This window comes from Rhineura floridana, chromosome 8 (assembly GCF_030035675.1).
Source record: "Rhineura floridana isolate rRhiFlo1 chromosome 8, rRhiFlo1.hap2, whole genome shotgun sequence".
NCBI lineage: Eukaryota > Metazoa > Chordata > Lepidosauria > Squamata > Rhineuridae > Rhineura > Rhineura floridana.
The window spans coordinates 16,462,476-16,487,722 of NC_084487.1; the positions used below are offsets into that span (position 1 = coordinate 16,462,476).

Consider the following 25,247-nt stretch of genomic DNA (forward strand, 5'->3'; position numbering starts at 1 on the left):
TACCCAAACCATCTTTATAAGATGATTGAAATCAAGCGTCCAGCACATGTGAGGTCTGAACCCACAAGAGTCAGAAAGATTTTGTTCACAAAGACAGGGAACAATCTGGTTTAGGGTTTTTTTTCCTTTTAGAAAAAGAGAGCAAAATGTTCAGTTTTCACATTGTACATTTTTCATAATGATATTTATATTTATATATATATATATAAAAGTTTGCTTTAGTTTTTAACCAGAATGCGTTGAATAGCTCTAGAGTATCATTAAATAACCCAAACTGAGTGACATTAATTAAGATTGAACTCAACACTCCTGTAATTCATCCCATCATAAGAAGTGCCCATGCTTGATGGGACAGTGGGCTCAAAATTACTGTTTCTTTTTTTTGTTTTGTTTAAAAAAAGGATGAGTGGGCAATAGTGACATTGCAGCTGTTTTTCCAACAGGAGAATCATTTAAAAAAATACCTTAACAGCTGTACTCGTTCATGGTGACTGCCAAATTGAAAACACCATCATAATGTAGAAAAAGAGAAGAAAATAAATTATGCATAATTTACTATCTGGGAACAGCTGACCATTGTTATTCTTATCATTATTATAAGTACCATTACAACACTAGCATGAAGAGGCAGTTCAAACTGAAGAAAAAAACTCCTCACACACAATCAAATACAACCAATAACCAATACAAAACAAGACATTTCTGACATAGAGAATATGATGTACTACTCTGAGTATCAACCCAGAGCATGTCTTTCTAGAGAGAGAGAGAGAAAGAGAGAATGAGAATGAGAGAGGATTGTTGAGGGAGAGGTGGGAATCAAATCATATCTCACTTCCCAACCACCCATTTAAGCGTTGTCAAAACTCTTCAGTTGCACTGGGATGTTTGCTTTGCCAGAAGTCTGGAGAGGGTTATGTTTGCAGTAGCATTTTGACATGAACAACAAGAGAGTGATTCTTAAAAGGGTTAATAAGGATGAATAGAGATTGACTGAACAATTCTTAAATGGTTTTTTACCCTTTTGAGTCTTCTCCCACCTACGTCCTTAAAGATCCTCCTCAGATCTAGGCTTAAGATTTTATTCAACAAAATCTTCTGCTTCATTCCCAGTGGCTATAGCTCTGTGAATGCCACTATCTTGTTGATTCCTGGGAAAATACAGCACTTGCACTACCTGTATAAGATTATCCAAGATGGCGGCAATGGTCTCTGATGTAAATAAATACCACCATCTTGAAAATAACATAGTGTGCCTGAACATATTTGATAGTAACATCCCTTCCCATGATTGCAGTCTTGGATATGGCTTGCCACTATTTTGGACATACCCAGGCAAGCACATTATAGCCACTGAATATGGCCAGACATTTTTAAGACTGCAATAACCATGAAACCTTTGCTTGGGCACCACCCACCCCACCCATCTGTACACAATGCTTTTTTGGAGGAGTCAATTCACACATTCAAATGAGAGTAATCAACCACTGAGTAATCACCTAATCAGCTGATGTACAGGCATGCATGATTGGCAAACAGACCTATAGAGACAGAGAGAACCTATAAGGTCAACAAACCCAACTCCGTATACTAGGATGGGATCCAGCGACTAAGGAACTATAGACAGATATTCATCTGGCCTGTGGGGACATTCCACACCTCACTTAAGTAAATTATTACAATGAATCAACACTTTCTTGCTCATTTAGGAAAACTTCCTGATTTGCAAGCCTAATCCCACCTCTGGATACCTAGACAAGTAAGGATGCAGGATGGAGCATTCTAAGTGCTTGGCCAATGTCACAAACATTTGAACTGAGCCAGCCTTGTGTAAAGGTGTATAGAAGTGTAGGTTGATGGTGAGTCTTCTTGAGAAGAGCTACCATTGTCTACAGCTGTGTGGTTGCAAAGCACTTTATGCAAGTGCAGAAATGGTTGGACGTGAGGTGTGCTGGTAGGAGAGTGCAAGTGCACTTGTGGGTGCACAACCCTAAGGGATTCTGGCTGTGTCTATGCCAAACCACAGACCTTTGCCTTGAGGTAAGCCACATTCTGCAAGCCTTAGCAACAATGCAGAGTAAGCCCACATCTCCATATTTCCTCTTTCCCCATATTGATTATTCAGTGGTTCCTTTTACTGTCTTGCATCACCCACAGCCTAACCTTATGCATGTTTACTTAGAAATAACTCAGTGGGACTTATACCCTAGTACACGTTGCAGCCTCAGTTTGCCTCTGCTGTCATAAGGTATTGGAGAGCTTAAGAAATATTATTAAGCTACCACTCTAAGCTTCTGAGATTCCACCAGGTGTTTGTCCACTCACTTTCAAGAAAACCTTTGCAATGGTAAGGACTAAAGACTTGCTTTTTTTTAAAAAAAAAGATTGCTGGGATTCTCAATAAGCTCGGTATATCTTCTGTACTTACTGTACCACAATCATTGTCCAGTTGGCAAGTAACACTAAGCCATAGTTTGTTTTAACCATGGTTTGTTCAACAAAGCAGGATTAGTTCTGCAGATGAGTGAAGTAATTATGGTTTGTTTTGCCTAATGTTAATTTCATTTTCTAAACGACCATCTTGTACATTTATAGCTGAGTATCTGCTATAGGGCACTAAACAAATCAGGATTAAGACAAAATAGTGGGTTCAGACATAATGAGAAACCATGGTTAACATAGGCTGAGAACTGAAAGCCACTTTCAAACCATGGTTTCGTTTTCTGGTTTGTTGGCCACAAACAAACCATAGTTGGTTGGTTGGGGTTGGCTTGAACATACAAACAAACCAAAGTTAAGCGAAACAAACAATGGCTTAGCATCATATGCAAACCAGGCTACAGTGTACATGCAGCTCTATCTATGTAGCTCTCAGGTGTAGTAAACCCACTGCAGTATAATTAATAATGGCACACAAAAGAATGGCAGAATGTTGATTCGCCTATGAGTCTGCAGCATCTGTGTTAGCATCCCCTGTGAGAACAACTCCTATATGGAGCCACTTATTTTGAGACAGTCACCATCAAACCTATGGCACTCCTCTGTAGTAGGTGACAGGCTGCTGTCTGGCAGCCTGAACTGCAAAGCACTTATGGCAAAGTTCTTCCATTTAGCTGACATGGTCCCGTTGATGTCAGTTCGGGCAACATTCTAGTCTTGACTTGCCCAATCATCATGACTTCCTCATCATGACAGGAAGCCAAAGCTTGAACGGGCCCAAAGTAGACAAGGCACACAATGAGACCAGGGCTCCGTCCCATTCACTCCAACATGGGGCAATGCCCAATCAGATGGAATTATGTGTACCAAACATTCTGTGATATTAGAATGAATGAGGCAGTGCTAGGCGCCGGAAGTCTAGGGTGTATTGCAGGGGCCCTTGATTGGGATGTACCTAATCACTATGATTCGGGAGTAAATCAGCTTCAAAGCAAATACTTTGACTCAATTGGCTTGTGAATGGAAACCAAATTGTTTTAGCTGGTGGAATCTCCCTGCAACACCAAAACGACATCCCAACAACACTGGGGCAATGTTACATTTTGCATCGCAAGGCTGACACAGCAATCAATATTCAAAAGCCAAGTTCAGACAATTGGGCCCACGGCAGTGTGCTTCAGTTCACGGGGAATGTGACTGGGGGCCTGAGCACCAAGTGGAATGACAGCTCATGGGAAACGTCTTGACTTGCCCAATCTGCACCATCTCTCCCCTTCTGGGCACGCAGGTCTGGGAAGGAGAAGAGTCACACATATTGGGTGAATTATTCATACAAATGATTTTCACAGCTCATGCAAGATTTTGTTTGCATGGTGTTGGGCATCCATGCTCTTGAGGTGCAGGCTCAGCCCCCACCACATAGAGGATGTTACTCTGGGCCTGAAAGTCACTTTCTGCACCCTAAAAGCTGAGGTCGCCATCCTCACCTTTTTAATCCCAATACTTGTATTAGGAAGTTAGCCCTTCACATTCCTCACCTCTACACTTAATATGCAAACTCTGGAAATCTACTACATGTAGTAATTTGACATGTAAATTAAGGATGCCATACAGTCTCACTCGTTTGGGAATATCATCCATTAACTTGCTTTCCCTGCTAACCATTGTCTGATATTTTATTAGTACTATAATCACCCACATCCGCATACACACACAAGTCCAAGATCGTATTTTCCCCCTAAATCTCGTTTCTTTCTCTCTTTCTCTCTGTTTCACCTGAGAACGGATGGCACGCACAGTTTCCTTTAAATTGTATCTTTAAAAACATTAAAGATTTTTTTTTAAAAAAAAAATCTAACCTCACCAGCTGCTGGTAATCAGGTTCTTCAAGGGATTGTCTAAGACACAACATTGTCTTAACTTAAGACTGAAGATGATATGACAGAAATAAAGAAAAAAAAGACAACTAACTCGGAAAGAAAAGATGAAATGGAAGTTGTTCAGCATGTGAATACAAATTTGGCACTTGCTCGAAGACTACATCTGGTGTGCAATTGGTGAAAGCAGGCCCTGTCTAGAAAGGAGGGGGCTGATTGTGGGGGGGGCATGGCAACAGCAGAAATACAGCATGTCCATTGCAGCCCATGTGGCAGCATATGCTCATTCACGTCCATAATGACAATAAGAGATCAGGTTGGGATAAGGACAGGTGTGAGGCTCCCAGCTGACCATGGGTGGTATTCAATACAAGTCCTCCTCAGACTGGCCCACTGAAATTAATAGACATGATTCACTTAGGTTAGTTAATTCCAATGGGTCTACTCTGAGTAGGATTTGGTTGATGATAATCCATTGTCAACTGCCAAGTGATGACTGCAGTGACCCATCTAAGGATGTGCGTAGACTGAAAAGGAAGGAAGGGCAGATGTAGAGCCGAGTGTTTGCAAGGGAGAGGGGACAAAATTATGTGTTTTGGTTGAAGGAAAGGCCATAACTCAGTGGTAGAGCATAAATTGTTTTAATTTGTGTTAACTGATTTTAATATTGCATTTTCATATAGCCGTAACCCGCCCTGGGACCTTGAGTGAAAGGAATCCAATAAATACTAACAATAAAATAATTTTTAGTTCATGAAAGGTCCCAGGTTCAATATTGGGCATCTCTAGAGCTCAGACCGTTGGCCGAGACTCCAGAGAGCCACTGACTGTTATAACTGGCAGCATGGCACTGGACAGACCAATGGCCTGAACTGGCATAAGGCAGCTTCAATACGCGGGCTACGAAACTATAAAAAGGCTCAAAGGTTTACTGCAGCCTGTACAGAAATCAGTTTGCACTAGAGGAAACCACCCCAGGGCTCTTAACAGCTCCTACACCTTGAAGCATTAACAATGATCTCGTCCTTGCTACTGAGCAGCAATAGCTGTGAATCAGAATGTGCAGTGCTGCATGGGCTAGAAATGGGCCAGGTCCCCACATTCTGCCCAGACACATACGTGCCTTAAACCTTAACTCTGGAAAGGAGGAAGAAAAGAAGGCGGAAAAATTGGAGGGGGAAGTATAAAGAATTTTATCATTTATTTCCCTTCCCTCCGGTCAGGGGCATTAGTTCCTCCCCACCCCACCCCAAAAATCTTATTTTTCTTTAACCTGTAGCACAAAACAACAGAACACATTCACAAGCCACTTGTTGGCACTGTGTACCTGAGTGAGAATTTTCTAGAACATTGTAGAACAAACAGCCATAAAGTTTATTTGAAAAAAAATAATAATAAAAGGTTGAATGGGTAAGACTTCAGTGCTTGGGTATAGCAGCTGAGTTACTGGCATTATGTTACCCATAGCTTATTTTCATCCGTGTTTTATATATATATATATATATATATATATATATATATATTTGTCATCATGAGTTGTCTTCCTTGTCATTGATTCTTCCTCTGAGCCTCTGTCTCTTTTAATCTTTTTTTGTTTTGCTTTTAAAAAGTTTTCCGGTGGAGGCTGATGTCTATTAATCAGCTGATGTCCCAACTAGTTAAGACTAAGAGTTTAAGTAACAGTCAGTGTATGAGGATTAAGTTCGTGTGCTTGGCCACTGGGGTTAGGAACCAGCTGGGGCTTCCCACTGAAGTCCTCCAAGGTCATCACCAAGAACTGGGACCCCTCTTATCAGTTGGCTTGTCCTGCGATGTGGTTTTCACTATCGCTACCATAATCCACGTCAGGGTCATCGTCCTCCTCGTCAAACTCGTCATACATTTCGCCGTTGATGTCATCAGTATGCATCTCCTCTTTGACGTGAGAGGTCTCTTCGCTTTTGATGCCATAAGTGCTCTGGATAACGGGCATCCCAGGCTCTGGGCTGCTAGACACACTTGAGTGCTCCGAGGGCAGATGCGGGGACGGCATTCCTGCCATGGCAATGGCCCCTGGGTAGACTACACCAGCCGTTGCAATAGGAATCTGTGCTTGCTGTCTGTTGGAAATAAAGGGGAAGGGAACAATATAGGAAAGAGTTAGGAAGGGTAGGTCCTCTTACATGGTTACACACAGAGCTTGGAAAAGTTACTTTTTTGAACTACAACTCCCATCAGCCCCAGCCAGCACGGCCACTGGAGTGGGCTGATGGGAGTTGTAGTTCAAAAAAGTAACTTTTCCAAGCTCTGGTTACACGTGCCTTATACCGAGTCGGACCACTGGCCCATCTAGCTCAGTATGGTTCTCTATGGGTTCAGACAGGGACATGCCCAGCCCTACCTGGAGGTGCCAGGGACTGAACCTGGGACCTTCTGCACACAAAGCAGATGTTCTGCCACTGAACTATGGCCCTTCTCTTTGCCGGTTCCCTCATCCTAAGTTCTAAAGTATTCAGTTACCCCAACGTGTTATAAAAAAATATGTGCAGCATTTCCTCTGTAACCTGTATCAGTTTATATGCCAAGAAAATAGAAGAGGAGAAAAGAAAACATATTCAAATCATGCACATTCAAGTTATTACAGGTACGAATCTCCAGTATGGTGAAAACTCTTGATTTAGCAACACAGTAAAAACACTGCACAGATGCAGCAGTTAGTACCATTGTTGAGTTCGTACTTCCAAGAGGTTTTGTGCTGAATGAAAAATGGCACGTTTAAGGCATTAGGGGTAGGAGAACCCCACAACGGGTGCAATTACAGATCTCAGACCCTATCTTATCATTGTACTCTTCTATTATAAATGTTAATGCTTAAATTTCTTTACATTACATTGGAGTGGTTGCTTCTTAAGTATGATATATCCTGCCTTTAGGATGCACACCTTAACGTGGTGAGGGGGTTTGAGAGTGTTGAAGAAGCTGAGAGCAATGCCGTCAGGAGTCTAGACCAAGAGGCTAGACTCCTAGCAGGGGCACCCAAGGCAGAATGGTCAAAGCTGAGACACCAGACTAAGATGCATCCAAACTCAGAGGAAGGCAATGGTAAACCACCTCTGAGACCCCCAGGTCCGAAGGCACTCACCGAGCTACTGGGGAAGAACAAAGGACAAGTACAAGTAGCGCTGTGACTAATGACGCAGCTGGGTCAAAGCCGAAAGGAAGCCCAGAGGCTGATGCACACAGATGTGAAAGGAGAGTCCGGAGTTGTACGATGCACACAATAGGAACATGGAATGTGAGAAGCATGAACCAGGGAAAGTTAGAAATTGTCAAGCAAGAAATGGAGCGTATCAACATTACAATACTTGGCGTGAGTGAATTAAAATGGACTGGAGTGGGACATTTTCAATCAGGCAACTACAAAATATTTTATGCAGGAAATGAGAAATCAAGAAGAAACAGGGTTGCTTTAATAGTGAGAAGTGATGTAGCAAAAGCAATTAAGGGCTACAACGCAAGGTCTGAGCGAGTTATATGAATGAGATTAAATGGGAAACCTATTAACATAACCATCATCCAAGTCTATGATCCAACATCAAACACAGAAGAAGAATTGGAGAGATTTTACGCAGAAGTACACGAAGAAATTGATCACACACCAAAACAAGATATGATGACAATCATGGGGGACTGGAATGCAAAGGTAGGGAACAGAGAAGAACTAGGAATTGTGGGGAAATGGGGCTTAGGTGACAGAAATGAAGCAGGAGAAAGACTTATTGAATTCTGTGAAGCCAATGATTTGTTTCTTGCCAACACATTTTTTGAGCAACCAAAAAGACGACTGTACACCAGGACATCACCAGATGGTCAATATAGGAATCAAATTGATTATATAACTGGCAACAGAAGATGGAGAAGCTCCATACTTTCTGCAAAAACAAGACCAGGAGCAGACTGCGGTACAGATCATGAACTGATTGTATCGAAAATCAGAGTAAAGCTAAAGAAGAATAACAAAGCAATCATAATGCCAAAATACAATTTAAATAACATCCCAGAAGAATATAAGGATCAAATAAGGAACAGGTTTGAGGCTTTAAACTTAGTTGACAGAGAACCAGAACTATGGACTGAAATCAGGGACATTATCAGGGAAGAATGCAAAAAGACAATACCTCTTGTTAAAAAGATAGAAAAAACTCAATGGATGACTGAAGAAACTCTTCAAATGGTTAAAGAGAGAAGGAAAGCAAAAGCAAAAGGAGATAGAAACACGGTCAGAACCCTAAATGCAACTATACAACGACTAGTATGTAGGGACAAAGAAAACTATTACAATAGTTATTGTATAGAAATAGAAAAGGACAACAAAATGGGATGAACAAGAGTCCTATTCCCAAAGATTAGAGAAATGAAAGGGACATTTAAACCATGAGTAGGGATGTTGAATAATCAACAGGGGAACACACTGACTGACCGAGATGAAATAAAAGGAAGATGGAAACAATACACTGAAGAACTCTATAAAAGAGATGACAGGATGATAGATTCATTCACGGAGGAAGCATACGATGAAGAACCAGAAATTTTAGAATGTGAGGTGAAAGCTGCTCTTAAAATTCTTGGAAGAAACAAATCACCAGGAATATATGGCATACCAATAGAGTTGCTACAAGCTACTGGGACTGAATCTGTCCAAATTTTGACAAAAAATTGTCAAGAAATATGGAAAACTAAACAATGGCCCACAGACTGGAAGCGTTCAATATATATCCCACTTCCAAAGAAAGGGGATCCCAGGGAATGCAGTAATTACCGAACTATTGCCTTAATATCCCATGCAAGTAAAGTAATGCTCAAGATTCTACAACAAAGGCTCTTACCATATATGGAGCAAGAAATGCCAGACGTCCAAGCTGGATTTAGAAAGGGAAGAGGCACCAGAGATCATATTGCAAACATACGTTGGATAATGAAACGGACCAAGGAATTTCAGAAGAAAACCACCCTGTGCTTTGTAGACTACAGCAAAGCCTTTGACTGTGTAGATCATGAAAAACTATGGAATGCTTTAAAAGAAATGGGGGTGCCACAGCATCTGATTGTCCTGATGCGCAACCTATACTCTGCACAAGAGGCTACTGTAAGGACAGAATATGGAGAAACCGATTGGTTCCCAATCGGAAAGGGTGTGAGACAGGGGTGTATTTTATCACCCTATTTGTTTAATCTGTCTGCAGAATATATCATACAGAAAGCGGGATTGGACCAAGATGAAGGAGGTATGAAAACTGGAGGGAGAAACTTCAATAATTTAAGATATGCGGACGATACCATACTCTTAGCAGAAACCAGTAATGATTTGAAACAAATGCTGATGAAAGTTAAAGAGGAAAGCACAAAAGCTACAGCTGAACGTCAAAAAGACTAAAGTAATGACAACAGAAGATTTATGTAACTTTAAAGCTGACAATGAGGACATTGAACTTGTCAAGGATTATCAATACCTCGGCACAGTCATTAACCCAAACGGAGACAATAGTCAAGAAATCAGAAGAAGGCTAGGACTGGGGAGGGCAGCTGTGAGAGAACTAGAAAAGGTCCTCACATGCAAAGATGTATCACTGAACACCAAAGTCAGGATCATTCAGACCATGGTATTCCCAATCTCTATGTATGGATGTGAAAGTTGGACAGTGAAAAAGGCGGATAAGAGAAAAATCAGCTCATTTGAAATGTGGTGCTGGAGGAGAGCTTTGCGCATACCATGGACTATGAAAAAGACAAATAATTGGGTGTTAGAACAAATTAAACCAGTACTGTCACTAGAAGCTAAAATGATGAAACTGAGGTTATCATACTTAGGACACATCATGAGAAGACATGATTCACTAGAAAAGACAATAATGCTGGGGAAAACAGCAGGGAGTAGAAACAGAGGAAGGCCAAACAAGAGATGGATTGATTCCATAAAGGAAGCCACAGACCTGAACTTACAAGATTTGAACAGGGTGGTTCATGACAGATGCTTTTGGAGGTCGCTGATTCATAGGGTTGCCATAAGTCGTAACTGACTTGAAGGCATGTAACAACAACAACAACCTGCCAAATATAACTCATTATTTATCTGTTTAATCATGACTTCACTGGTATTCATCAATTCTGATGGGCATGATCTTTCCCCTTGTGGACTCAGAATCCCTGCAGGGCATAACAGTCCTGTTTTCTGTTGCCTTCCTTAGGAACAAACTAGATATAACATTAATTTCACTAACAATTAACATATAAGTGTATGAAGCACCAATGGGAAAGTTTCAGCAGCTTTGGGACTCTGTGTATGTGTGTAGAAGGTAAGGACATAAGAACATAAGAACATAAGAAGAGCCTGCTGGATCAGGCCGGTGGCCCATCTAGTCCAGCATCCTGTTCTCACAGTGGCCAACCAGGTGCCTGGGGGAAGCCCGCAAGCAGGACCCGAGTGCAAGAACACTCTCCCCTCCTGAGGCTTCTGGCAACTGGTTTTCAGAAGCATGCTGCCTCTGACTAGGGTGGCAGAGCACAGCCATCATGGCTAGTAGCCATTGATAGCCCTGTCCTCCATGAATTTGTCTAATCTTCTTTTAAAGCCGTCCAAGCTGGTGGCCATTACTGCATCTTGTGGGAGCAAATTCCATAGTTTAACTATGCGCTGAGTAAAGAAGTACTTCCTTTTGTCTGTCCTGAATCTTCCAACATTCAGCTTCTTTGAATGTCCACGAGTTCTAGTATTATGAGAGAGGGAGAAGAACTTTTCTCTATCCACTTTCTCAATGCCATGCATAATTTTATACACTTCTATCATGTCTCCTCTGACCCGCCTTTTCTCTAAACTAAAAGCCCCAAATGCTGCAACCTTTCCTCGTAAGGGAGTCGCTCCATCCCCTTGATCATTCTGGTTGCCCTCTTCCGAACCTTTTCCAACTCTATAATATCCTTTTTGAGATCAGGCGACCAGAACTGTACACAGTATTCCAAATGCGGCCGCACCATAGATTTATACAACAGCATTATGATATCGACTGTTTTATTTTCAATACCTTTCCTAATTATTGCTAGCATGGAATTTGCCTTTTTCACAGCTGCCGCACACTGGGTCGACATTTTCATCGTGCTGTCCACTACAACCCCGAGGTCTCTCTCCTGGTCGGTCACCGCCAGTTCAGACCCCATGAGCGTATATGTGAAATTCAGATTTTTTGCTCCAATATGCATAATTTTACACTTGTTTATATAGAATTGCATTTGCCATTTTTCCGCCCATTCACTCAGTTTGGAGAGGTCTTTTTGGAGCTCTTCGCAATCCCTTTTTGTTTTAACAACCCTGAACAATTTAGTGTCGTCAGCAAACTTGGCCACTTCACTGCTCACTCCTAATTCTAGGTCATTAATGAACAAGTTGAAAAGTACAGGTCCCAATACCGATCCTTGAGGGACTCCACTTTCTACAGCCCTCCATTGGGAGAACTGTCCGTTTATTCCTACTCTCTGCTTTCTACTTCTTAACCAATTCCTTATCCACAAGAGGACCTCTCCTCTTATTCCATGACTGCTAAGCTTCCTCAGAAGCCTTTGGTGAGGTACCTTGTCAAACGCTTTTTGAAAGTCTAAGTACACTATGTCCACTGGATCACCTCTATCTATATGCTTGTTGACACTCTCAAAGAATTCTAATAGGTTACTGAGACAGGACTTTCCCTTGCAGAAGCCATGCTGGCTCTGCTTCAGCAAGGCTTGTTCTTCTATGTGCTTAGTTAATCTAGCTTTAATAATACTTTCTACCAGTTTTCCAGGGACAGAAGTTAAGCTAACTGGCCTGTAATTTCCAGGATCCCCTCTGGATCCCTTTTTGAAGCACTCGGGTCCTGCTTGCGGGCTTCCCCCAGGCACCTGGTTGGCCACTGTGAGAACAGGATGCTGGACTAGATGGGCCACTGGCCTGATCCAGCAGGCTTTTCTTATGTTCTTATGTTCTTATGTTCTTAAGATTGGCGTTACATTTGCCACTTTCCAGTCCTCAGGCACGGAGGAGGACCCAAGGGACAAGTTACATATTTTAGTTAGCAGATCAGCAATTTCACATTTGAGTTCTTTGAGAACTCTCGGGTGGATGCCATCCGGGCCCGGTGATTTGTCAGTTTTTATATTGTCCATTAAGCCTAGAACTTCCTCTCTCGTTACCACTATTTGTCTCAGTTCCTCAGAATCCCTTCCTGCAAATGTTAGTTCAGGTTCAGGGATCTGCCCTATATCTTCCACTGTGAAGACAGATGCAAAGAATTCATTTAGCTTCTCTGCAATCTCCTTATCGTTCTTTAGTACACCTTTTTTTTTTTTTAATAATTTTTATTCAAATTTTCATAAAACATAGAAAACAAAATCATAAAACATTCAAAGACAAAAAACAAAACAAAACAAAAATGATTAAACAAAAAAATAAAATAAAATAAAATGTTGACTTCCCATTTGTCACATATCAAATCAGTTATAGGTCTACAATATATAACAATCCTGTCTCTTAAATCATATTATAAAATCACTTTCCTCCAGTAGTTATCTTAATTAATCATCAAATCTCATAAACATTACTTTATTCTTTCCACAAAAAGTCAAAGAGAGGTTTCAATTCTTTAAGAAATATATCTATCAATTTTTCTCCAAATAAACATGTCAATTAATCCATCTCGTTAATAATTATAATAATCTTATTGTCATAACCATAGTCCAAATAAACATTTCGATTAATCCATCTCATCAGAATCTGTTAGGTCCAATAATTTCAATAGCCATTATTCCATTATCCCTATTAGTTCCATCTTCCATCTTCAATAGTCCTGTTAAGTCCAGTAATTTCAGTGTCCAATCTTCCATTATCAGTATTCCATAATAATCTTGCTGTTGTAGCCATAGTCATATAATAAGAGTATGAACAAGCACATCTCTTGGAATTTTATTCATTGTTGCATATCTGGAATTAATTCTATACACTTTGTCTATTTCAAATTCCATCCGATCTTCATTCAAATCCAGAAATTTTACTAGAGCATTAACAATTTTATCTCTGATGTCTTCACCTGTTTCCTCAGGAATTGCACGGAATCTCAAACAATGTTCTTTATTTCTCATTTCAGTCACAACCATATAATCCAGGTTTTTTTCTAATTCCAGATTTAATATATCTGTTCTATTCTCCAAGATTTGTACCTTTTCTTTAGTGTTTTTTGCATCCTCCTTTATTTGCCCAATTGTCCCTTTGATCTCATCCACTTGTGTTTTAATATAGTCTTTTATATCTGTCAGTTCAGTTTTCATTTCCTGTTTTATATCATTAATCCCTTCCATTATTTTTTGAAACATATCTGGGGGTATAGCCCCTTCCTGTGGATCAGTAGAACCTCTTCGCTCCTGGGCCTTAGTTGCTTTTCTAGTTGTCATTTTCAAGAGAAGCCTTTAATTTCTGATATTAATCACTGTTTCAAAACCTAAAGGCAGTCTATTTCTTTTTTTTTTCCTCCACCAACAAAAGAGTTAATATTCCAGGCCTGTTATTGAAGTCCAGCCAGCACAGCACAGTTCTTATCTACATCCAAGAATGCAAAACAATTCTGGTTGCCAACACCAAACAATTAGTAACATATATGAGCAGCAGATTCGTCCAAAGAGAAATAGTCCAAAGAGAAAAATAGTCCAAAATATAATAATTACCTCTCATCCGTTTTTAAACTTTAAAACTCCAAATTCAGGCCAGCTTTTTGTCGTAAAAAAAGTATATAAGTTGTTTACATTTTCTTTCTTCCTTAATTATATTTAAAAGAGAAAAAGTATGACTCACCCAGGTTTCTCAGTTGCTGATTCGTAAACAAATCCCTTTTATTGCAGTAATTTAAGCCGAATGATAAGATTTAGACAGAAGTAGGCTCGCTGGTTAAGAACGTTTTTTTTTAAGAAGAAAAAAGAACGCTTCGCTTTTTTCCAGTACAGCTTGCGTGGAAATCCTGACTCCGTCTTCAGCCGATCGGCATGCCTTCTTATCTCAGGAATTTCCTGATCAATTCCAGCCGCCGACAGCTCAACGAAGTCTTGTGGAAAATCTGATCGGTTCTCCTATACCTTGGAGAACATTTAAGCCAGTCCAAGATTCCTCTTGGCTGGCTTTTAACCTGAAAAAAGCTTCCTCTGAGGCAGAGCTCCCTCAGAGACAACCACCAGCCAGCACTACTTCCGGGAAGCCCGTTCTTTAGTACACCTTTGACTCCCTTATCATCCAAGGGTCCAATTGCCTCCCTAGATGGTCTCCTGCTTTGAATGTATTTATAGAATTTTTTGTTGTTGGTTTTTATGTTCTTAGCAATGTGCTCCTCAAATTCTTTTTTAGCATCCCTTATTGTCTTCTTGCATTTCTTTTGCCAGAGTTTGTGTTCTTTTTTATTTTCTTCATTCGGACAAGACTTCCATTTTCTGAAGGAAGACTTTTTGCCTCTAAGAGCTTCCTTGACTTTGCTCGTTAACCATGCTGGCATCTTCTTGGCCCTGGCGGTACCTTTTCTGATCTGCGGTATGCACTCCAGTTGAGCTTCTAATATAGTGTTTTTAAACAACTTCCAAGCATTTTCGAGTGATGTGACCCTTTGGACTTTGTTTTTCAGCTTTGTTTTTACCAATCCCCTCATTTTTGTGAAGTTTCCTCTTTTGAAGTCAAATGTGACCGTGTTGGATTTTCTTGGCAATTGGCCATTTACATGTATGTTTAATTTAATAGCACTGTGGTCACTGCTCCCAATCGGTTCAACAACACTTACATCTCGCACCAGGTCCCGGTCCCCACTGAGGATTAAGTCCAGGGTTGCCGTCCCTCTGGTCGGTTCCATGACCAACTGATCTAAGGAATAGTCATTTAGAATATCTAGAAATTTTGCTTCTTTGTCATGACTGGAACACATATGCGGCCAGTCTATGTCCGGGTAGTTGAAGTCACCCATTACTACCACATTTCCTAGTTTGGATGCTTCCTCAATTTCATATCTCATCTCAAGGTCTCCCTGAGCATTTTGATCAGGGGGACGATACATCGTTCCCAGTATTAAGTCCCTCCTGGGGCACGGTATCACCACCCACAACGATTCTGTGGAGGAATCTGCCTCTTTTGGGGTTTCGAGCTTGCTGGATTCAATGCCTTCTTTTACGTATAGAGCGACTCCGCCACCAATACGTCCTTCCCTGTCCTTCCGATATAGTTTATATCCAGGGATAACCGTATCCCACTGGTTTTCTCCATTCCACCAGGTCTCCGTTATGCTCACTATATCAATGCTCTCCTCTAAGACCAAGCACTCCAGTTCTCCCATCTTGGTTCGCAGGCTCCTAGCATTAGCGTACAGGCACTTGTAAGCAGTGTCTCTCTTCAAGTGTCTTTGGCACTTGTGGTTAGGCCTGTGGTAATTTTGCTCTTCTGAATTTATATCCTGTGCCCCTGCTCTCACAATGCCTACTTCTAGGCCTACCCCTTTTAAAATTTCATCATTTCTTTGGTTTTTATCCCAGGGGGGAGGTTTATTCTGAACCGGACCTTTCTCAGCTCCTGTCGGGTTTCCCCCCTTAATCAGTTTAAAAGCTGCTCTGCTACCTTTTTAATTTTAAGTGCCAGCAGTCTGGTTCCATTCTGGTTCAAGTGGAGCCCGTCCCTTTTGTACAGGCCCGGCTTGTCCCAAAATGTTCCCCAGTGCCTAACAAATCCGAACCCTTCCACCCGACACCGTCTCATCCACGCATTGAGACTGCGAAGCTGGGCCTGTCTGGCTGGTCCTGCGCGTGGAACTGGTAGCATTTCAGAGAAAGCCACCTTGGAGGTCCTGGCTTTCAGCATCCTACCTAGCAACCTAAATTTTGCTTCCAGGACCTCACGGCTGCATTTCCCCATGTCGTTGGTACCAACGTGCACCACGACCACTGACTCCTTCCCAGCACTGTCTACCAAACTATCTAAACGACGGGCGATATCCGCAACCTTCGCACCAGGCAGGCAAAACACCTTGCGGTCTACATGCCCATCACACACCCCACTGTCTATGTTCCTAATGATCGAACCACCCACTACAAGGATCCCTCCACCCCCTGGAGATATATCCTCGGCACGAGAGGATAGCTGCTCATCCCCCAAGGAATGGGTCCCTTCTAAGGGATCGTTTCCCTCTTCCTCAGATGGATGCTCTCCTTCCCCGAGACCATCGTTGTCCATGATAGCAGGAGAGCTATCATCGTTGGAGTGGGACACAGCTATAACATCCCTGAAGGCCTCCCCCACACACCTCTCTGCCTCTCTCAGCTTTTCCAGGTCCGCCACCTTGGCCTCAAGGAAATGAAGTCGTTCCTGGAGAGCCAGGAGCTCATTGCACCGAGAGCACACCCACGACTTCTGTCCAACAGGCAGATAGTCGTACATGCTGCAGGCTGTGCAAAACACTGGAAAGCCCCCACACCCCTGCTGGCTTCTTACCTGCATAGTTTTGTTTAAGGTTTATTACATCAATGGGTTGGAGACTGTGGTTCAGTTGAGGTCAGGGAACAGACGGGCAGAGTGGGGGGCCCTGGCCTCCTCGCCCTGCTGCTGAACTCGCCCTGCTGCTGAACTCACCTTGACGCTTTGTCAGCTGGGGCTCCCTCTAGCTCGTGGAGCAGGCTCCCTCGCTACGGTGCTCTGACTTTATATGTGTGGCTGGTTCCTCCCAGCTACTGCTGCCAGCCAATGATGTGTTACTTGAGGCTGATGGCTATCAGCTGGGGCTTAACTCTTTAGTATTCTCTCAGGCTTCCTTCCTTCCTGAGTGAGGGGCGGGGCTGTTTAAGCTTTTGGCTGCTTTTAATCTAAGCAAGGGGCTGCGCCTTCCAGGCAAGTCTTTTTTGTTTGTTGTTTTCCCACCTAGAACAGCCTGACCTTTCTTTAACCTAGGGAAACAGAGCTTGTGGTTGTGTTTCAGGAAGGCTGAAGCTGCCCTTTGTAGCAAGGACTGAGCTGACTCTCTCCCTGTATGTGTCGGTGGAGTTTCCTTTTCCCCCTTCTCTCCGACTGGAATTTAGCCTTGTTTACAGTGTCCCCTGAAGCTTTCCTGCTAGGGTGGTGTTGAAAACTAGGAGGGGAACTCTCCTCTCTCTCCCTGCCATGACCCTGAGAAAACCCACCTCTCTGAAGCTGTTGCTTGCATTTCAAAGGAAGCCTCCATTCACACATGCTCTACTGGTATCAGGAAACAGCAGTGCTTCCATCAGGATTGAGCAGTTCGGCACCACCATGTTACGTCCCCATTAATGTACTGTTGCTGTGGGGCATTTGGGGAAAGTAAAATAGCAGCTCCAAGCTGCCCTGTGTGTGTTCAGGGCAGGGCCAGCACAGCAGTGAGCCTTGCCCTGGCACTGAGGCCAAGGTTGACATTGTACTGATATACAGGGCTGCTTTTATGCATTTTAATAATATCAAGTATCACAACTTGTTCCACTCTCTCTTATTTGTCAGCTGTTTAAGAGAAGCCAGGCCAAAGGCCATCTAGTCCAGCATCCTGTTCTCACAGTGGCCAACCAGATGCTCAGGGAGAGCCCAAACGCAGGACCTGAGCACAAAGGCATTCTCCCTTCCTGTGGGTCCAGCAACTGGTACTCAGAGGTGTTTTGCCTCTGACAGTGGAAACAGCACCCACTGTGGCAACTAGTCAATGATAACCTTATCCTCCATGAATTTGTCCCATTTCCTTTTGAAGCCATCCCTGTCGTTTTTTTTTAGGGGGGTCCACTGGGATCAAAAATATGGGGTTTGAAGAAAAAGAAGAAGATGATGATAAATTGTCCAGGCAAGGTGGACCATTGGTCTGATACCATAAGGGTGGATCCATACAGAGGATGCGGTTGCTGCTTTACCAAGGCTGAATCTCACATTGCTCCAGTCAGTTTACATCATTGAATTGTGAGGTGTGCGTAGATTACATTTGAAGTTCCAAAAGCGCTTTGAAGAAATGGCACTTACGTGATAACTTTCCATATGATCTGCCAATCACACTTATTACTGTTCCGCAAACAGCTGTATGTTGTTTTCATTAATATATGCATTTCTGTGCATACTGCATCCTAGCACATGCATTTTTGTACACATTAATTGGCTGGAGAACTGCTTTACAAAATTTGGGGAAGTGTGAATTTCAAAGGATGGCTGTGATTCAGTTTGCATATTGTTTTGGAAAGTATGAATTGCGTAGGTTTGCCTTTAAATGCAAACTGAATTGAATTTCTTCCCCATCCCTAGGCTACAAATTCCCCATCTTAGGCACAGAAAATAGAGGGGTAGATGGCCCAGTTGTCTGACTTAGTATAAAAATATAGCTTCATGAAGCCAGACCTAAAGCAGTTCTTATTTTAAAAAATCTTATACCCTATCTAAAAGTCCTACCTGCTGTTGTGTTTGGACTCTGAGCAGCTAAGAGATGAAGACAATTGTTGTAACTTTCCTATGCAATAATAAAGCAGGAAGATGTACCATGCCTAGCATTTGCTTAAAACCCTCCTTTTCAGACACCGAAAGCTTAGAAATACATGCAAATATCACAAAAGAGCTAAGTTATTTCAGGTCTTCTAAATTCCTTCCTCAAATCTTGGAATGCCGGCTGTGTTTATATCCCTAAGAAGCTCCAGGGTCCTTGGAAGCCCAGAGATTTAGCACTGATGCTCCTTTTGTCGACTTGCAGCATGGACTAATTCAATTGCGATAATATTATGCAGAACATGCTTTGCATTGTAATGTCATCAAAGGTGTGTCCATCTGCAACGAAAAGCCTTGCCATGGGAGATAGCAGGGGAATCTCTAGAGAAGAGCATGCGTAATTGAGAATGAAACCTTGCCTTGGTCCTTTACACTGAGTGTACAATAAGCCTCAGAACAATCCTGAAAGGCTATGGGGCAGGGTTGGCTCAGGTCTCAATTCCTTGCCACATTTCTAAATCGCTTCTTGTCTTCAAGCAGAAGGCAGCTGTTCAAGCATCATAGCAACATAAATAGACCTATCCAGGGCAGAGGGGTGATGAGCAGTTACACCCTGTTGGAAATCAGTTGCTAGAAACTGCAGGAGGAAAAAGTGATGCTTGCAGGCTTCCCATTGGCATCTAGTTGGCCACTGTGAGAACAGGATGCTGGACCAAGTAGGCCACTGGCCTGATACAGCAGCGCTCTTCTTATGCTCATGGTCTATGTCCTAACACAGAGAAGGAGAAGCGGTTTCAGCCTGAGGGCCCCATTTCCTTCTGGACAACCTTCTGAGAGCCACATCGCAGATGTGGGTGGAACAATGAATTTACATTTTTACCATTGTACACTAGGCTAGTTTCTCCACACATTTGCACACTATCTTCCAACCAGACAAGCAAGAGGCATTATCAGAGTCACATTCCAATTAGGCAAAAACATCTGGGGTGTGAAGCAGGTATAGTGAGGGGTGTGGCCTGCGGAAAAGGGGTGTGACCTACGGAGAATTGAGGGCCTGAGACTGAGGCCTGGAGTGCTGCATTTGGCTCCCAAGCTGAGATTCTCCACTTCTGCCCCAACTGAAAAGCACAGTGCTGGCCATCTCATGCACTCTCATGTGCAGCATGTACAAGCACCTGTGAATTAGAGACAGTTTATACATCTGAAGGTTGCTGGCTTTAGCTGCATACAGATGCTTATCTTTCTGGGAATCATTTTCCTTTTGCTGCTTCTGTGGCACTAGCCCTGATACATTATGGGTAGCTTGCCAAGTGTACAAGCGTAGTGAAAGAGGGGATGGGGGGAACCTTGTTGTGGGCAGAAAGGACCACTCTGTTTTGCTCCTAATGGAAGCCACTGTCTTTGACAGTGGTAAACTTGTGTCTGGGCTGTACCACTTCAGACTGAAAGACTACTCTCTATAAAAAAAATGTCCCTGCACATAGAAAGCTAGCATGCTAGGAAGACGGTTAGACAAGAAACTTCCTCCCTAACAATAGTTTTATATATGCAGGTGGATTTTGTACTGAAAAACACTCTGTCATGAGAATCCCCACCTGCAATAAAAGGAGCCTTCACCAAGCTGGTGCCCTCCCATCACTCACAGTTGTGCTAATAGAGGCTGATCTAAAGTGAGATAGCCCAGTCATAGATTTATGATCTTTGAAAACTAGCCCCTAGTATCAATGAATTCAAAGGTAATGTGAAATTGACTAGACCAGGTGGTCTGGTCTCATCAATTACAATCCACACAGAATACTCCCTCCGGGTGCATTTCAAAGGGCTTCATGAGCATGCTTATGTATGGACTGGTGAAAATTTTTGCACTTGGCATGGACTTGGTAGGGGGAATATGTAATATATGATGGATTTTACCAAACAGACATCCACAATAGCCACACCAAGATGTGCTCAGGTTTATTACAGCAGTTCTGGTCATGCTCAGGGAACTAATTTCAGAGCATAGGTTGAAGCACGCTGAAAATCTGTTAGCAATAGAGATCACTCTGTGCCACAAGCCATGGCAGCTCTATGATACTACCTCTGTTTCTGAAAAAAGATGCTACCTGTAGTTACATCCTCATCATGTTTACTCAAAAGTACGTTCCAGTTTCACCTGATTAAGATTCCGGCCCTGCAGCCTGATTTTGTACTGAGGTAGGCAGAATTAAGTATACTGAAATCAATCTATTCTAAGCACATCCAGCCTAGTGCAGGTTCGCAGCATCCTTATTTGCACAAATGTTATGTGCTTTAGAGAACCCAGAATCAGTTCCTGTTAGATGTCACCTGCAAGTCAAGACCTCATTTGGGGCACACCTTTCAGTAACCCCACAGACTAAAGTATCTCTATTTTTTCTCCTGAAGAGAGAATTTGGCAGACTTAATAAGGAAGCTGAGTAACATTTCAACTCTTGCAAGATTAATTCTTTTCCTAACATTGTAAAGCATCAGTGCTGGCGAGATAAGTGGAATTTGGGAGGCTTTGTTGCTGCCTATTCTTTCTCCAAAAGGCCCTCCCCTCCCTCTCTTTTTAATCTCCTGATGCCAAGGTTTGGCTGGCATCCCTATGTTTGTTTCAGTGCTTACCAGTGGGATCACCGGACTTGCCAACACCACAGAGTTAAGCGGCTCAGATTTTTGGGCTGAGCTGCTTATTATTACAATGCACACTGTAGCTGTTTTAAAAAAACCTGTCTGGTGACACTTAGCAGTAGCTGGACAGATTCATCTCTGTTCATCGTTACTGACATCCATTAACAAGACTCAAACAGCCAGTTCTCATTCCAAAAATGCCGGGCAGAGTCCAGCCATGGTAAAGCTATTTTAAGTCTCCTTGATTTCAGCAGAAGAGATTTAAACCTGTACTTATCTCTCATGCTGAAAAATGAATAGGACTCGAAAGTGCTTAGCTTTGGATGGGTCATGCATTTATTGTCCTGCAGTTTAGAAAGATGCAACACTGTGTAAGCCATAAGCCATAAGAAACTCTTGTGGTAATGAATTCCACAAATAAACTGTACATTATGTGACAAAGATTCAGGACAGGCAAGAGAACATTCTTCTTTACAAAACACATTGTTTTCTTATTTTCAAGGTTCTAGTGTGAGGGTTCTTGCAACATGCACAATAGGGAGGTGTCAGTGGGCTTGGGGAAACCACAAAGTTTGCAGAAGTACAAAAAGATATTTAGGATAAATAACCCTAATGTGTGGGTATGGGCAGCCCCAAAACAGCCCAATAAGGCCTGAGTGTGTTCAGTGGTCATGGCATGCTTACTGACTCTTGGAGGGGAACATGGAAAACGTTTGGCTCTTCTACCCATAGAGCTCCTTGAATGATTTAGAACCCTGGAATGTCAGGGTTGTAAATCGCATAGGGAGCCTCCAGGAGTACAGACCTTTGCCTTCAAGCTCATGGAGGGATCTAAATGGGGTAGAAGGGGCAGGGCTTTCCAGTACAGTACCTTCCTCTTCTCCTCACGTTTGTTTAAATGTGGGGAGACAAAGTCAGAAGGGAAAGGGGATAGAATGGTGGATTCTTAAGGAAGGCATGACTGACTGGCTGGAGCATTTAACAGGACGACTCCACACTGCAACATTTTGTTGCAGGTCCCACTTGTATAATTAACTAATGGAATGCACTGCCACAAAGATGTGGTTGAACATCAGGAGAAATTTCCTAACTGTTAGAGTGATACGACAATGGAACTAATTCCCTAGGGAGGTGGTGGGCTCTCCAACACTGGAGGCATTCTAGAGGCAGCTGGACGGCTATCTGTTGGATTTGCTTTAAGCTGGATTCCTGTGTGAACAGAGGGTTGGACTCTACAGCCTTATAGGCCCCTTCCAACTCTACTATTCTGTGATTTTATGATCCTATTCTCATGGTGGTCAACCAGATGCTTATGGGCAGCTCGCAAGCAGGACCTGAATGCAACATCACTCTCCTCTCCTGCAGTTTCCAGTAACTGGCATTCAGAAGCATACTGCCTCTGACAATGGACAGTGGCTAAGTGAGCAGACCCTGAAGTCAGGAAAAGGGATGCACAGGCCTTCTGAAACATGTCGGCCCTTTTACTCCATCATTCTACATTTGGAAGACTCTGGATTCCTGCTACGATGCCTCACACTTGCAAGGCCTAAAACACACATGACCCTGTCCACTGAAGCACATTCACCACAAAAGGCCCATACCCGACATTGAAATACTGCCTCATCTCTTGACGTCGATTGCGCATGATTGCCTTATATTCGCCGATCCGCAACTTCTTCCCATCCACTAAGCATGTGCGCTTCGGCCTGGGCTTGTATTTGTAGTCTGGATACTTCTCCAGGTGTTGCTTGCTGAGACGGGCCTGCTCCTCATAGTACGGCTGTTTTTCAAGGTTCGTCATAGCTTTCCAGCGAGAGCCTGTCAGGGGAAGAGGGAAAAGGAGATGTCTGTCCATCTCTGTGTCTTTTCAAAGCAGTGGAAGTCATCACCAAAAGAACTTGCCAGCCCTGAAGTGGCCTAGCGAGTGCCCAAATGGTAACCTGTGGACTACCAGTGGTCCATGAGGCTAATGCTGGTGTTCCATGGCACGTCCACATTAAATATTCATATGATTTTTATTACTTTCTTTATTCCTTGCATTGTATCTTATATTACAATCTGAATTCTATGGAATGTAAATTGTAATACTATAAACAGAATAAAAGAAATAAAAGAAGCAATACAAATATAACTAAAACATCTTGCACAGCACATTGCAACAGCTACAACAGGCAGGGGAAAAAATCAATAAGTAGTCTGCCGAGACCGTCAGCAATTTTTACAGTGGTCTGTGGGAAAGAAAAGTTTGGGAGCCGCTGATCTAGTAGTATCTTGGTGGTACTGCCAAATTTTAAGAGAGGCATGGGAAATGGTAGATGGTCACCTTTCAAGAGAGGCATGGGAAATGGTAGATGGTCACCTTTCAAGAGAGGCATGGGAAATGGTAGATGGTCACCTTTTAAGAGAGGCATGGGAAATGGTAGATGGTCACCTTTCAAGAGAGGCATGGGAAATGGTAGATGGTCACCTTTCAAGAGAGGCATGGGAAATGGTAGATGGTCACCTTTCAAGAGAGGCATGGGAAATGGTAGATGGTCACCTTTTAAGAGAGGCATGGGAAATGGTAGATGGTCACCTTTTAAGAGAGGCATGGGAAATGGTAGATGGTCACCTTTCAAGAGAGGCATGGGAAATGGTAGATGGTCACCTTTCAAGAGAGGCATGGGAAATGGTAGATGGTCACCTTTTAAGAGAGGCATGGGAAATGGTAGATGGTCACCTTTTAAGAGAGGCATGGGAAATGGTAGATGGTCACCTTTCAAGAGAGGCATGGGAAATGGTAGATGGTCACCTTTCAAGAGAGGCATGGGAAAAGGTAGATGGTCACCTTTCAAGAGAGGCATGGGAAATGGTAGATGGTCACCTTTCAAGAGAGGCATGGGAAATGGTAGATGGTCACCTTTTAAGAGAGGCATGGGAAATGGTAGATGGTCACCTTTCAAGAGAGGCATGGGAAATGGTAGATGGTCACCTTTTAAGAGAGGCATGGGAAATGGTAGATGGTCACCTTTCAAGAGAGGCATGGGAAATGGTAGATGGTCACCTTTCAAGAGAGGCATGGGAAATGGTAGATGGTCACCTTTCAAGAGAGGCATGGGAAATGGTAGATGGTCACCTTTTAAGAGAGGCATGGGAAATGGTAGATGGTCACCTTTTAAGAGAGGCATGGGAAATGGTAGATGGTCACCTTTCAAGAGAGGCATGGGAAATGGTAGATGGTCACCTTTTAAGAGAGGCATGGGAAATGGTAGATGGTCACCTTTTAAGAGAGGCATGGGAAATGGTAGATGGTCACCTTTCAAGAGAGGCATGGGAAATGGTAGATGGTCACCTTTCAAGAGAGGCATGGGAAATGGTAGATGGTCACCTTTTAAGAGAGGCATGGGAAATGGTAGATGGTCATCTTTTAAGAGAGGCATGGGAAATGGTAGATGGTCACCTTTTAAGAGAGGCATGGGAAATGGTAGATGGTCACCTTTCAAGAGAGGCATGGGAAATGGTAGATAGTCATATTATTCCTATGATAGCTCCAAAGAGTTCATTGGCATGGCAATAACTACCCACTCTGTGCTCAGGGCAGACTCCTAATTGCTCCCTTGTTAGAGGCGCCTGGAGCTATTTGCCTGCAGGCACTTTACTGTGGGGCACCTCCTCTCTGCCTTGCTCCAGACTGAGGTCTAGGCTCTGAAGGGACTGATATGGAATATGAGCAAGCCAGGGTAGCCTTGTTATCCCTTCTAGGGCCACCACACCTGGGAACAGAGGAACCCCGTGGACTGACACATTTACACAATGCCCTGACTGTTGTGGGAGGAAGC

General features: G+C 42.9%; 1 protein-coding gene across 16 annotated transcripts in view; it reads right to left on the reverse strand.

Annotated features, from left to right (window-relative positions):
- Window positions 1-217: 217 nt before the first annotated feature.
- SOX5 (SRY-box transcription factor 5) overlaps window positions 218-25,247 on the reverse strand; it is a 1,141,232-nt gene continuing 1,116,202 nt past the window's right edge. For all 16 annotated transcript variants that reach the window (XM_061638411.1, XM_061638415.1, XM_061638414.1 and 13 more), the window contains 2 exons: window positions 23,031-23,247; window positions 218-6,415 (listed from right to left, as the gene is read on the reverse strand). In XM_061638411.1, coding sequence (XP_061494395.1) covers window positions 6,109-6,415; window positions 23,031-23,247 — 524 coding nt within the window. In that variant the 3' untranslated portion in view covers window positions 218-6,108. The remainder of the gene's footprint in view (window positions 6,416-23,030; window positions 23,248-25,247) is intronic.